Here is a 15,020-nt window from a genome sequence, read left to right on the forward strand (position 1 = left end):
AGTTAAGCCACAACCCGCCCCTCCCCATTGCCATCCCTACTTTCAGATGGAGGATCCAGCAGCTCAACAATAATCTTTAGGAAGACAATGTGATAAATTCATGTGCATACATATTGATGACAAAAAGAGGAGTTAATTATGTAATAAATCCACATAAACGAGGTGACTCGACTACCAACTCAAAGAAGCAATAGGCAAATAAGCATACCATATTGCGTCTCAGAAACAAGCCCCAAGATATCAGAACTTGGAGTAGAGGATAATGCTTTATGAAAGCAAATGTTGCAAAAAGATACTCGCTCCGTTCCTTTTTATATGTCATCCCTTTCTATAAATAGTTGGTCCATAATACATGTCATTTCATAAAATCAATGTATAAATTACAATTTCCTTCCTATTATATTAGTTAATTAGACTTGAAAATATATACTTTGACCAACCTAAGAAAACTAATAAGTAATTAATATTCTTTGGAGTACTTCATACATTGATTAATTACTCTCTCCATTCACTATTCTATAAAATCTTAATTTGAAAAAGAAATCTCAACAAACAAATTAACATTAAAAGATGGAGAAAAAATAAAAATAATCTTGAAAGTTGAAGCTTTAACAAAAAATTAAAATTTTAGATCAATTGGTGAAAAAATTTGGCTCCAAAAATAAAGTCAAAAATTTAAATAGTCATCCAAATACATTTTAATTTTTGAAATCTAGCATATTCATCATTTATTGAAAATTCGACTTAAGAAAACATTAAATAAGGGTAGAAGGGTAAAGTTTCTTAATTTCTTAATGCAAGTGCAACCTAAAAAGGTGACATATAAAAAGGAACAAAGGGAGTAAGAGATATGATGAATAATTTCTCATGCATATGGTAAGAGATATAATTTGGAATGGAGGAAGTTAATTATTTCGACTTTCAGTGGGGGATGGTGAATCGGAAGGATGTCCGCCTTCTAGATGGCCCTACTACAGAAACGGTTATGAATATTTCCAAAAGAGGAAAGCACTTTATTGAGGATGATAGTAATACCAAATATGGATTATTAGACGATGGATGACTGGCAGAGGGGTAATTTCTTATTGAGTGGAAATGGAAAAGTTCCCCAGATGCATTGATTATAATGAGGATAGTGATACTAGTACGTATTGATTATAATGAGGATAATAATACTAGTGCACATCTCAAAAGATCTGTTGTTCAAGAGAATACCATAGGAGAATGCTACTCTCAGGTAATTGGTTTGGCAATTGTTCGGTGGATGTCGTAGAAGTTACAGCAAACGATTACTTGAATTCTGATGATCGATGGACCATGTGCTATAAGTTTAAGGAGGACATCTAAGGTTGGGAATGCAACAAGGTTGAGAAATTTCTTATGCCAGATTATTCAGTAACTCTGCCAGTATGGGCTTGCTCACATTGTTGATGCCAGACTGCCAGGTGCCAAACGCGGATAAAAAAAGGAGGATTGTGGTAGGTTAGCAGCCAGCATAAAACTAGTCAATTCATGATGAATTTTCACAATACATATATCATTAGGACGTGTTCACCTAGGCACGTATTTCATCAGCACAAATATGTGATAAAAATAAGTCAGGGGTTCCATCACATTGCCGCATCGATGTGAGGGAGTATGAGCTAAGGTTCCCACATCATATATGTGTATGGACAAAGAAGCTAGTCCAGCTGGCCCAATGTGGTGCAAAATAGAAGGGTTCCTGTATTATGGACAAAGAGGCTAGTTCAATAGAGTTGGATTCACCTAAATAGCAGGAACATAAGCTCTTTGGCAGAAAAGTCAGTGGAATCAGTCAATACCTTAAAAAGGAGGAGAGATAATATTGTAGTGGGGGAGGGAACAGATAAGATTATATCCAAGTAGCAGAGACGAAATCTTTTACAATTTAATCATATTGGTTGGAGTTGGCACGAGAGGGGAGTCAGAGGAGAGGAGAGGAGAAAAGTTTGGGAATAACAATGCAGGGTGTGATGGGATGTCATTTTCTTGAGAGAAATTATGGGTAATGGGATGATACTCAACATTGGATGACTTAACAAAGAGCATGAATATTTTCTAAAATTCGTGTTCTTTAAGCTACATGCTCACTTTGTATAAATTTTTGACATCAAGTTGGTGTTTTTCAATGAAAAACTAAATTGATCAAAAGATTACAATACAAATGAAGCGGAACATCTAAAACTTGAAGCTTGACATATAGAACACTTCTTTTTTCCTTTGGCACACCGCACATCAAAACTTGTGGTTCTGGACAAATATTCATCATTTTGAACTTTTAACCTAAATGCCACTAATATATACCCAAAGATAACACATCAAGCTTATCAGACTGATGTACATATATCTATAAGCATGATGGGAGATTTATAGGGTGTGTTTGGTATGAAGGAAAATGAATTCCTAGAAAATGTCATCATGGAAAACAAGTGGATTTCTTACATATTTCCTGGTGTTTTCTAAGTAAGCAAGAAAACATTATTCCTATAGCATTCATATGTTATCTAGCAATATACTATGGAGACAGGAACTGTGAAGGGATGGAGAGTAAGGGCTCGAGGGATTCGGATCGTCACTTATGCAATTTGTTTTCTCTACTTCCATCACTAAAGCCATTTTCCTCATTTTTAACAAACTTGTTTTACTGGAGAAAATGTTATCCAGACATTTCAACCAACCAAGCAAATACCAAACACACCCATAATGTTCAAACCTATACTAAATGATTAGCATAGCCAGATATATACACAGCTGTCAAACAACAACAACTTCTTATTCAAGAAAGAGATTAAATCTAGGCAAGAAAGCTTACAATTTTAACAGCAACAATCTCAAAAGTTTCGATGTGGGTAGCTGAAAAATTTAGCAAAAACCATAAAGAACAATCAGATTCTTGAAAATACAACAAGAAAAAAAAAATCAAGAAATGATAAACAACAAAAGAAGAGACAGACCAAGATATATAACCCCAAAAGACCCGCTTCCAATCTTTCTACCTAACTTGTACTTCTCTCCAATTATCCTCTCCATAAAGATACAAATTTTATACAAACCCCAACTCAGTTCTTGATTCAATCAAGCAAAAAAAAAAGTTTTTTTTTGTGAATTTTTCAGCTGTATCAACCAAAAAGGGTTGAACTTCTCTTCCTTGTGGAGAGAAGAATTACGAAAAGACAAAGAAATACTACTTCCTAATTTCTTGACTTTTCTTACCATATTCTATACAACCATTATGATTTATGGTCTTTGGTGAGTTTTTTTAGCAAATGGTCCCCTGAATTTAAGACACAATGTTGTTTCATCCTTTGCATATTATATAATCAGCATATACAGTCCTCTAACTTTCTATTAATGAAATAACTATGTCGACGGTCTTTTGAAAAAAAAAATCCTTCATATTTACTCATCACTTAGTTTTAAAATAGGTTTTTCACTTATTATTTTTATATATAAAAAAAATAAAAAAAATGTTTTGACCTTAGCATTAAATATTATTCCCTCCATTCATTTTTACCTATCACTTATTCCTAAATAAAATAAATTTTTATTTTTACTTATTTGACATATTAAGAAAATATAATAATTTTTCCATGTTTTACTCTTGTCATTAAATACTATTCTTCGTATCATCTTGAGGACTCACTACTAAACATTAATTAGTAGGAATAGTGTCATAAAATACATCTATCAATAATTTGTTTTCTAAATATGTGTGTCAAAGTCAAATAATGACAAGTAAAAATGAACGAATAGAGTATTCTCCATATCATTTCTTAAGACCCAATATAAGTGGGAATTTGATTCCCCAAATTGTCGTCTCTTTTCCATTTTCTTTTCCCCTCTATGTATAATATATATAATAGAAATTGGGGGGGAACTTGAATATATTATCAAAGTATTTAAAATAGTAAATTTATGGCATTCGTTTAAAAATAGACTCATTTATGTTGGCATCATTATAAAAAGGGTTTATTCGTATAATTTTTATTAATGAAAAAATATATTTCTAAAATTATGTATGCGACATGGCTAAGTCCACGTCATAAAACAAATTGACTCAATTACTTAAAATTAAAATTCATTAACATAAAACCTGACATAACTATCAATTTCTCTTTTATTTTCTCTGAATAAAAATTTCTTAGGTCCATATGGTTTTAAAAATCATAATGAGAAAAGATTGTCTTTTTCAATTGATCAGAGAAAAAAAAGTGTGGCACAATAAATATTGATCATCTTGTGCTTGTTTTCTATTTGCTTGTTGCGCTAATGGCATGTGTTGTTAGGGAATGAACTTTAATTATTCATTTGGTATAATATATATAAGTTTAGCATTATGTATTATTTTGTTTGGGCTATAGTTTAGTATGTATGTTATTTAGGTACTTTGTTAACCATTGAAAATAAACTTTAATATTATTTATTATTTGATACTTTATTAATCATTTGAAGTCAATGTTTATATTCTATTTTCGAAAAACAATTTGTAACTCTTTCTCAGTTAGATTTGGACAGAATAGCATAGCAAGTATCAGTAATATAATATAAAAGTCTTCTTCGTCATTAATATATTTGCTTGCGGAAATTATGACCTCACGAGAGAATCAACGATTACTTCAAAGATACAATACTAGTACATCTGAGACTTCTTAATTGGCTAGTTGTAAACAGTCAAGCTATTGAACAAAGAATTATCTCACGCCTAGACCGAAGTATTGATGGTGATTTTCTAATCTTGCAAAACAGAATGTGATACGATGAAATAGAATGCATGCTTAGAATATTTATATTACCTGCTGAAAAATCTTGTCAGTATTGATATAAACGATTATTCCCTCGCGTTTGGCTATAGCAAAATTCTCCAAATCTAGAGTTATTTGTCGTTTTAATATTTTTTCTATAGTTAAATTGTAAGTTTCATTTGGGGCTCACTTAATAAAAGTTAGTTTCATAAATATTAAACAGTTAAATTAATTGGATGTTATAGAGAAATGAATTTGTATTGTAACACATTTTTTCTTACACAATGAAATGTTAAAAGGGGTTTAACTCCCTGTACAATTTATTATGGATCTTCTCGTTGTCTTTAATAAGAGAATAATGTACTCCATCTTTCTATTCTCTAAGAAACCAATAACGGAAAAGGAGAGAGAAAAGAGTTTTTCAAAAAACAATTAAGAACAATTAAGACTTCCGCCCTTAAAAAAGAAGACATTATGACGGAGTGTGGTATGTTTTCTTCACTAAGTTATTATAGATTTATGTTATGTGGAAATTATGTAGTTCTACAATCTTTATTAATTGATAGGATTTATTATTATTAGATTATTTATGTTTTTTATAATCATATGAAATCCTTACATGTGGTATCATGAGCACGGTTAAGGGACTAATAATTTTTCATAAAAGTAATGTTTTTTCTTTAATTAGAAAAGATGATGGATTCGGAGATTAAAAACTAAACTTAATGAAAAATATCGTTTCAAATACTTCTTGAAATTACATACATGAGATTTGTTAATCGCAAAAGCGGTCAAATATTTATGAATAAATAATTTCAAAATAATGATTCAACTTAAATTCAATTATTCATCTATTTTGATGCTTATAACCGATATAAATCTTGTGGGTAAATTGAAGTTTTTGGTTATAAGACATTTATGGATCACCCAAAGGTTTATTGGTTGTTGTTATTAGTAATTACCATTAAACGTTAAAGAGATAATTTAGGTGTATCGTTAGTTTTATTTATTTGTCCATAGATAATTAATTAATGCATTTAAGAGTATTGAATTATGTTAAATTACTTTCAAGCATTATGTCTAAAGTTGTATTTTGATATTTCACCCAAAAGAGAACAACTATATACATTTAAGAATACATAAACCAATTTTGAATTTAATAGTATGTTTAAATTCATAACTCGAAATATTAACAAATGAGCATGTTTTATGTGCAACATTTGCCCTTCATTCGCATTCTGCCTCTGTTACGACCTTTCACGATCTTAACTTCTCAGGTGCGAACAGATCAAATTCCATCTCGGAGTTTTAAATCTTGATGTTGCACTTTATACTGAGAAGCCAACTGTTATTACTGAAAGTAACAATGTTGAAGAAAGGTCCTACTATAAGAATTGGGATCCATCAAACAGATTAGGCCCAATGTTCATGCGAATGATATTGCCAGCATCATTAAGACTACTCTTCCCAAAATTGAGAATGCAAAAAAAAATTGAAATTTGTGGAAGAGTCCTCCCAAACAGCTGATAAGTCTCTTGCTGGGACATTAATGAGTATTTTCACTACTTTGACCACCATGGAAGATTCTTAGACATAATAGCCCTCATTACAGGAACAAGGGATATGGAAATAACTAAGGATCTTAACATGTGACAGGAGATAGGAAAAAAGTCCTTAGTCACTCTGACTACGAAGAATCACTTAGCAAACTCCAAAGCACCAACTGACGATACTAACGATCTCTCTAACGAAAATGAAATATTCAGTGACGGAATTAGCTCGCGATAACGCTCAACAACCAAAATATATTTTATACTCTTTGTTTTGACCCCTCAAATAGAAAGAATAGAAAAAAGGCAAAATAATAATACACTACATAATACCTGGAACAAAGTTGCCCTTGGGAAACTACTATGGAACTTGTGCAAGAAAAAAGACAGATTATGGGTGTTATGAGTGCATAGTTACTATGGAAAACAGAATTCTGTGTAGGGTGTACAGGTCAACAGGCATCTTGGATGGTAAAGAGGATTCTGAAGGTTCATAAATATCTCCAGGAAGCTGGATATAGTGAACAAGATATGATTAACAAGGATAAATATTCTATCAATGAGGTTTATCAGCAGATGAAGGGCAATATGGAGAGAGTGGAATAGAGGAAGTTGGTATGGGCAAACCCTGGAGCTCCTAAATGGTTGTTTATACTATGTATTGCACTGAAATAGAGGCTACTAACTAAAGACATGTTGGCGCAATAGAGTTAAACAAAAGAAGTAACATGTTCACTCTATCATGCAATTGATGAAGATATTGATCATTTATTCTTCAAATACTCTTATGCTAAAAAGGTATGGAGGAAACTATCGGGGTGGCAAGGTATACAGAGACAAAGTATAAACTGGCAGGAAGAAGTTCAATGGGCAGTAAAGAACATGAAAGGGAAAAACAGTAAGATGCAGGTATATAGAAAGACAATGGCAAGAGCATTATACTGCTTGTGGAGAGAAAGAAATGGTAGAATATTTCAAAAGAAGCAAAGGACACCTGAAAGTATTGTTCAACAAGTCATTCCAGAGGTTCATGGAAGGGGATCCTGGCAACCTAGATTAGCTAGTAGACTACAAGAACTCAATGTATATCCTTGAATTATAAGAGTATTAGTTAGATAGGGATGGTTTTTGTTTGTGCTTTAGCAAGACTTGGGACTGCATGTCCAAGTTGGCTGATTTATTTCTGTTAATCTCTTTGGTAAATAAAATATTTTACTCACCAAAAAAAAACTATATAAGAAAAAGTTGAAATTCGATCTTGAAAATAATTGTTTGATGGTCCACGTACCATGTATGAGCATGTCATTGACAAACATAGCAGCAAGACTTAAGTTTTTGAAAATGGAAGTGGAACAAAATTTCCTTGCACAATTTATCATCAACTCATTACCGTCTGAGTATGGCTCTTTCCAGATGAAATACAACATTATGAAAGACAAATAAAATGTGCATAAATTGCACAGAGTGCTAGTTCAGGAGGAAAGAAGCTATCGAGACATATCGTTTGATTCTTGATGTTGGGCGTAGATTTATTTGAAACTTGTTATGTACCTTATCTTTAGAGAAATTTAGTTTCTTTGTCTAAGTTGGATAAGGCTGGATACTCTTTTAATTTAGGTAATGAATATTTTATTTTGTTTAAGTATAATCATCTTATTGGTACTGGTACTCTTTGTTATAGCTTATACAAATTAAATCTTGATAATATGTTTGCTGAAACTCTCTTAACTTTGCACCATAATATTGGAAATGAAGTTTGGTGAATGAACAATGGGCTTACTTGTGGCATAAGTGTTTAGGCCAGATATCCAAAGAAAGACTAGAAAGATTGGTTAAAAATGATATTGTTTAAGATTTGAATTTTACAGACCTTAATATGTGTGTGGATTGTGTTAAAGGAAAACAAACTAAACATGCAAAGAAAGGAGCCACAAGAAGCACACAACTTCTTGAAATTATACACACTGATATATGTGGTCCTTTTGATATTACATCTTTCAGTAAGGAAAATTACATTACGAATATGTTTATTTGTTGCATGAAAAATCTCAAGCGATAAATTCTTTAGAGGTATTTATTAATGAGGTTGAAAGACAACTAGATAGAAAGGTGAAAATAATCAGGACAGATAGATGTGGTAAATATTATGAAAGATATGATGAAATATGCCAACATCCTGGTTCATTTGCTAAATTTCTTGAAAAGCATGACATATGTGCTCAATACACAATACACCACAACAAAATGTATGGTAGAAAGGAGCAATCGTACATTAATGGAGATGGTTAGGAGTATGTTGAGCAATTCATTTTTACCTCTTTCGTTATGGATGTATGTTTTAAGGACTGTCGTTTACTTATTAAATATGGTTCCTACTGAAGCAGTTTCAAAGACACTTTTTAAACTTTGGACTGGTAGAAAATCTAGTTTAAGCCACCTGCATGTTTGGGGTGTCCGATAGGGGTTATAGTTTATAACTCACAAGAAAAGAAACTGAATTCAAGAACAATTTATGATTTTTTCATTGGTTATCCAGAGAAATCAAACGGGCGTAGATTTTACTGTCTTAATCGTAGTACGAGAATTGTTGAGACTGAAAATGCTAGGTTCATTGAGAATGACGAAATAAGTGGAAGTGAAGAACCACGTAATATAAAAATTAAAGAAGTTAGGGTACCAATTTTTCTACCCTACACTTCTTCTAAAGTTGTTGTACAATCTAACCATTAATAAGAACAAAAAATGCATGCTCCCGTTAATCTCAATGAAGTCATAATTGATGAACCACAAGAAGTAGCATTAAGAAAATTTAAAAGACAAAAGAGACCTGCTATTTCTGATGGTTATTTGGTCTATCTACATGAATCATAAATTATTTGAAAATTGACAATGATCCAGTTTCATTTCACAATCCATTAAAAGTAATGATTCTGAAAAATGGATAGATGATATGAATGATGAGTCAAAATCTATGGAACATAATAAAGTTTGGGATCTTGTTGAATTACCTGACAGTTACAAAAGAGTTGGGTGTAAATGGATCTTCAAGATCAAATTTGACTCAATTGACAACATCGAACGTCACAAGGCTAGACTTGTTGCCAAATGTTGCACTAAAAAAGAATGCATTAACTATAAAGATACATTTTCACCTGTCTCTTGAAAAAAATCACTTAGAATTGTAATGACTTTCGTAGCTTACTATGACTTAGAGCTACATCAAATGAATGTGAAAACAACCCTTTTAAAAGAAAATTTAGAGGAAGAAAATTATATGAATCAACCTGAGAGATTTTCTATTAAAGAAAAAGAACACATGGTGTGTAAACTTAAGAAGTTAATATACGGTAATACGAACTTAAACAAGCTTTCCGACAATGATATCTTAAGTTTAATGAAATTATTGTCACCTTTGGATTTAAGGAAACTATTGTTGATCGGTGTATATATCTAAAGGTTAGTGGGAATAAGTTTATTATGCTAGTTCTGTATGTTGATGACATCTTGTTTGCCACTAATGATCTTGGTTTGTTGTATGATACTAAGAAATACCTCTCTAACAATTTTGAAATGAAGGATATAGAACAGGCATCCTATGTGATTGGAATAGAAATATTTTGAAATAGAACACAAGAACTATTAGGATTGTCTCAGAAAGCCTATATTAATAAAGTGTTAGAGAGATTTAGAATGGAAAAATGTTCATCAAGTCCCGTTCCAATTTAGAAAGGAGATAAATTTAGTATCAATTAATGTCCGACGAATGAATTGAAACGTAAGAAAATGAAAGATATTCCGTATGCATCAACCGTTGGGAGTCTAGTGTATTCCCATACATGTACGAGATCAGACATAAATTTTGTTGTTGAGATGTTGGATCGTTATCAAATTAATCCAGGAATAGACCTTTGGAAGACTGCAAATAAAGTGTTGCATACTTGCAAGAAACGGAAGATTATATGCTCACTTATAGAAGATCTAATCATCTTGATGTGATTGGATATTCAGATTCAGATTATGCTAGTTGTGTAGATACAGAAAAATCATATTTGAATACTTGTTCATTTTAGCTGAAGGAGCAACACCATGAAAGAGTGTGAAGCAGTCTGTTATAGTTGTATCTACAATGAAAGTTGAGTTTGTAGCATGCTTTGAGTTCACAGTTCAGGCTAATTGGTTGTGAAACTTTATTTTAGGGCTTGAACTAATCGACAATATTTCTAGACCCCTGGAAAAAAAAAAGGTGATAGTATTGCGTTTGTTTTCTTCTCTAAAAACGATAAGTATTCAAAGGGTGCTAAACATATTGAATTGAAATACTTTTCGATTAAAGAAGAAATACATAAACATAAAGTGACAATTGAACATATTAGCACCAAACTTATGATTTTTGATTCTTTGACGAAAGGATTACCACCCAAAATATTTGTTGAACTTGTTGAAATAATGGGTATTATTGATAGCAATGAATGACTTTATGTAAAGATTTTATTATGCAATTGACACTTTGAGCTCAACCATAAATATGTTTATGTTATCACTTGTCTTCTCTTGTATACATTATATTGAGAATGATACTAACATGTTTTTATTTAGATAAAAAAAACTCTAAGCATTATTGTTGGACCATTATGTATTTAAAGGTTCTGTTGGGCGATAGATTAATATTTTAGTACATGGAAGGAATTATATTGGTAAGTGATATACAACCATTTTGACTCATATTAGTTTATTTACTCAAATCACAATGAATGATGTTTCCAATAAAATAAAAATTTGACTCTAAATGTATACATAATGATTGAAATATTTATTGAAACATTACTTGAATAAGTGTGTGCCAAGTGGGAGAATGTAAGTTTCATTTGTGGTTCACTTAATAAAAGTTAGTTTCATAAATATTAAACAGTTAAATTAATTGGATGTTATGGAGAAATTATTTGTATTGTAACTCCTTTTTTCTTACGTGATGGAATGTAAAAAGGAGTTGTAACTCCCCGTACAATTTATTATGGGTCCTCTCCCTCTCTTTATGCCTTTAAAAGAAGAATAACGCACCCATCTATCTATTTTGTAAGAAATCAATAAAGGAAAAAGAGAGAAAAGAGTTTTTCAAAAAAATAACTAAGAACAATTAAGACTTCCGCTCTTAAGAAAGAAGACATTATGATAGAATTTATTATTATTAGATTATTTACGTTTTAATAATCATGTGAAATCCTTAGATAAATGTCTTAACGTAAAATTATTATTTATGGTAGATAGTATTATGCAGGTCTCGAAATGAGATCTTCGATAGCATTCTTAATTATGTTCAGTGAATGGCTTGTGAGATTATAATTTAGTATTTAAGCTATTTGATATTGATTACTTGTTATTGGCAACTCATTTATATAGATTATGACATTTTTAAAATGCAATTAAGTAACTTATAATTAGTTGTCATGTTTTTACATATACCACAAATAGAATGTGTTGCTTGCCTGAAAACTTCGATAATAAATTAGTTGTATACCTTGTTAATCACAATAACTGTGAAATAATTCATGTATATTTTTGTTCTTTTTCTGCTCTGAATAAATTAATTGTATATTCTCATCTTTAAAATACCTGCAAACTCACTTCTATTACAAAATAATTTTTTTTTATATAAATATACAATTTAAAATATCATAATTTCTATAAAAAAATATCATTTAAAAAAAATTATAAAAATCCTATGTCGGATACATCCTTATTCCCTCTTGAATACATTCCTCTCATTAAGTGATGTATCATTTGCAATGTATTGAAAATTAAGAAATATATGTGAGAGAAATAAAAAATCTGAGATATAATGTAATTAGGCCCCAAATATATGATATTTCTATACTTTATACTATAAAATAGGGATAAGGGTCTGAAAAATACCCCAACTTTGGTCGGATTTGTTGTTGCGATACTAAACTTTCATGAGGACCTATTACCTCCCTAGACAATTTAATACCGTATTTTTTACCCCATGAACTATTTAATAGTGTATTTTAAAGGTATATATGTGCCACATGGACACATTACTATTTATAATTTTGCATTATTTTTTATGTCCACGTGGGCAAATATATATGTTTAAAATACGGTATTAAATAGTCTAGGGAGGTAATAGGTCCTCATTAAAGTTTAGTATCGCAATAACAAATTCGACCAAAGTTGAGATATTTTTCATACCCTTATCCCTATAAAATATCTAATAGTTACAATTGAATTTTTTTTAAATCGCAAGTAATTTCACATACTTAACCCGCATAATACCATACCACAACAAATTCATAACATTATATTTTAGAAGGAAACATAACACAACTTAGTATTTGAACAAGTCTTATTAATTTTAAACTACCAACCAAATTAAATATAAGGAAAAGGCATAGATTCCCCCTTAAACTTGTCTCAAAAAGTCAGTTACACATTTTAACTAATCTGACGATCTATTACACACCTGAACTTGTTTAAAGTGGTATTAATGCCCCCTTCGAAGATGACATGGCAGAGAAAGTGCCTCCACCTTCCTTAAGGTGCGTGAGAAGGAGAAAAATATGTTAAAATGACAAATTTGAACATGTGGCACTATCTTATTGGTCATTATATAATTAAGTATTATAATTTCTAATATATTAATTATGTCAATAATAATTTTTTTTGTTTTTTATTTGTGGCCCCTCATTTTTTTAAAATGTTTTCACATTTTTCTTTATTTTGACATCTTCTTCAACAGTTCTTTACTTTGTCGCCATTAATTATTGTTCCTTCACTTTATATCCATGGACGCACTTGTCACGACCCAAACCGTCATGATTGGTATTCACACTAACCCTTCGGTGGGAGAACCACTACTACAACCCAGACTAAACAACTTAACCAAAAACTATGCATTTAAAGATACGGAAGCAGGTTTAAATGATAATAAAAATGGAGTTCCCATAAACTCCAAAGGTTTAGACAATTAACTAACCAAACTAATGCGAAAATTCAACCCTTAGAACCTGAAAGTCATTGTACCAAAACTCTACTAACGACAAGTCTAAGAACAAGAGACATAACCTCGAAACTAAACAACACATTAAACAAATAGTCAGAGTCCTAAAAAAGTGAACTTAAACAACAAAGATCCATGGCAGCCTGAAAAAACTGGCTCACCCTTGAATCCGATCATGCTCAATAGCCACGTAGTTGAGGTCTATCAATAGCCGCTTGAAGATGTCCTATACTCAACAAAGAACAAGCAAGTGCAGTATCAGTACACAACCACAGTGTACTGGTAGGATCACACGGCTATCCCAATAAGTTAAACACATGCAAGTAACCACAACATTATTAAACATGCATATACCGAACATATACAATATTAGTCATATTTTCAAGATCAATATAGCATCTCACGCTCTCAATAATACGCATTGGTTATCAATTTAGAGCAACATACAGTCTTCCAATATCAATCGTCATTAGATATGAACGTAATCATCACAAGTAGATACACAACACAATTCAATGGTCATCTCATGGAACCCACACTCAAACTGTTAGCATATCGGAACGTGGTACCCGATCCAATGTTTATGCTAGAACGTGGCAACCGATCCCATGTTTATGCCGGAACGTGGCAACCGATCCAAGTTAGTGTGTCGGACCGCAACAGTCGATCCATTCAACAAATCACAATCACAATGTATATTCTCACAATCATACAACAAGAGGTGATTCATGGCATACAATTATTCAATTATCCTCAATTACGAATAGGGTGATCAATAATGTAAAATTCGCATACATACATGCATTATAACGAGTAATTACAAACATATATCACACAAACATGAAATCACAACCATCACCTACCTCGAATCCAAACTTGAATCCACTAAATCACTTGAATCTTCCCTTTTCGAATTCTTTTCGCTTTTTCTAGGTCTACAAATAACAATTTATACGCAAGGATCAACAATCAAATGTCTAATTATCCGGATTATAACAAACTCAATAACCCTAGACCAAACCCAAGATCCTAATACCTAATTTAGGGCTTTTTCCCACCATAAATCACAGATCAAAACCCTCCCCCATCGATAATTATCCAAGAAACTAAGTTCTACGGAACGAAACACGGATTCGGGGAGTTAAAATCTTACCTTTAGCCTCAAGAATGGTGAAAAACTGTCAAGAATCGCCTAGGGTTCGTTCCTTAGCTCTAAAAATTGAAAAGTGCAGAATAAAGACATTTTGGGGTTTATTTACAACCTTAAGTCGCGTCGGACTCGCCACAGCGGTCCTTACCCCGCTACAGCAGCCCCGCCCTAGCGGCAGAAATCCCGCCCCATCGGCTTGCACGAAACCAGTGAGCTATTTTAATAATTCCAAAACCCCCATTTCACAACACACTTTTAACCAACGACGCTCAGAAAATACCGTTCACACTAAGATCGATTTCGGGAGTTCTACTCACCCAAATTCAATTCCGTAAAGTCGTACAGCTTCCTTAACGACTTATCTAATCACTCATATAATCAAAATCATAAATAAGTCACCCGATTGTTACCAGGTTTCCCTACTCCTTAACGACTATGATTTCGTCCAAATCTGGACTAGATTGGGAAATCCAAAGTTACTACTCAAAAGTTTTTTGACCCCAATTTTTTTCCCATCAGCTTTTCTATAACGACGGGTACAA

General features: G+C 31.9%; 2 protein-coding genes across 3 annotated transcripts in view; both read right to left on the reverse strand.

Moving 5' to 3' along the window:
• LOC125838691 (casein kinase 1-like protein 3) overlaps positions 1–3,215 on the reverse strand; it is a 509,325-nt gene extending 506,110 nt beyond the window's left edge. Inside the window, exons 1-2 of one of the 2 annotated variants that reach the window (XM_049517730.1) lie at positions 2,976–3,190; positions 2,834–2,874 (exon numbers count right to left, since the gene is read on the reverse strand). In XM_049517730.1, the coding sequence (XP_049373687.1) occupies positions 2,834–2,874; positions 2,976–3,051 (117 nt within the window). In that variant the 5' untranslated portion in view covers positions 3,052–3,190. Of the gene's footprint in view, positions 1–2,833; positions 2,875–2,975 lie in introns of both variants that reach the window. The other variant, XM_049517729.1, reaches the window with a different exon arrangement.
• Positions 1–15,020, reverse strand: part of LOC125838698 (aquaporin TIP4-1) — an 88,445-nt gene that overhangs the window by 33,899 nt on the left and 39,526 nt on the right. The gene's annotated exons all lie outside the window — the stretch shown is intronic.

The sequence above is a fragment of the Solanum verrucosum genome, unplaced genomic scaffold (genome assembly GCF_900185275.1).
Source record: "Solanum verrucosum unplaced genomic scaffold, falcon-dt-bn FXZP01000182.1, whole genome shotgun sequence".
NCBI classification, from domain to species: Eukaryota; Viridiplantae; Streptophyta; class Magnoliopsida; order Solanales; family Solanaceae; genus Solanum; species Solanum verrucosum.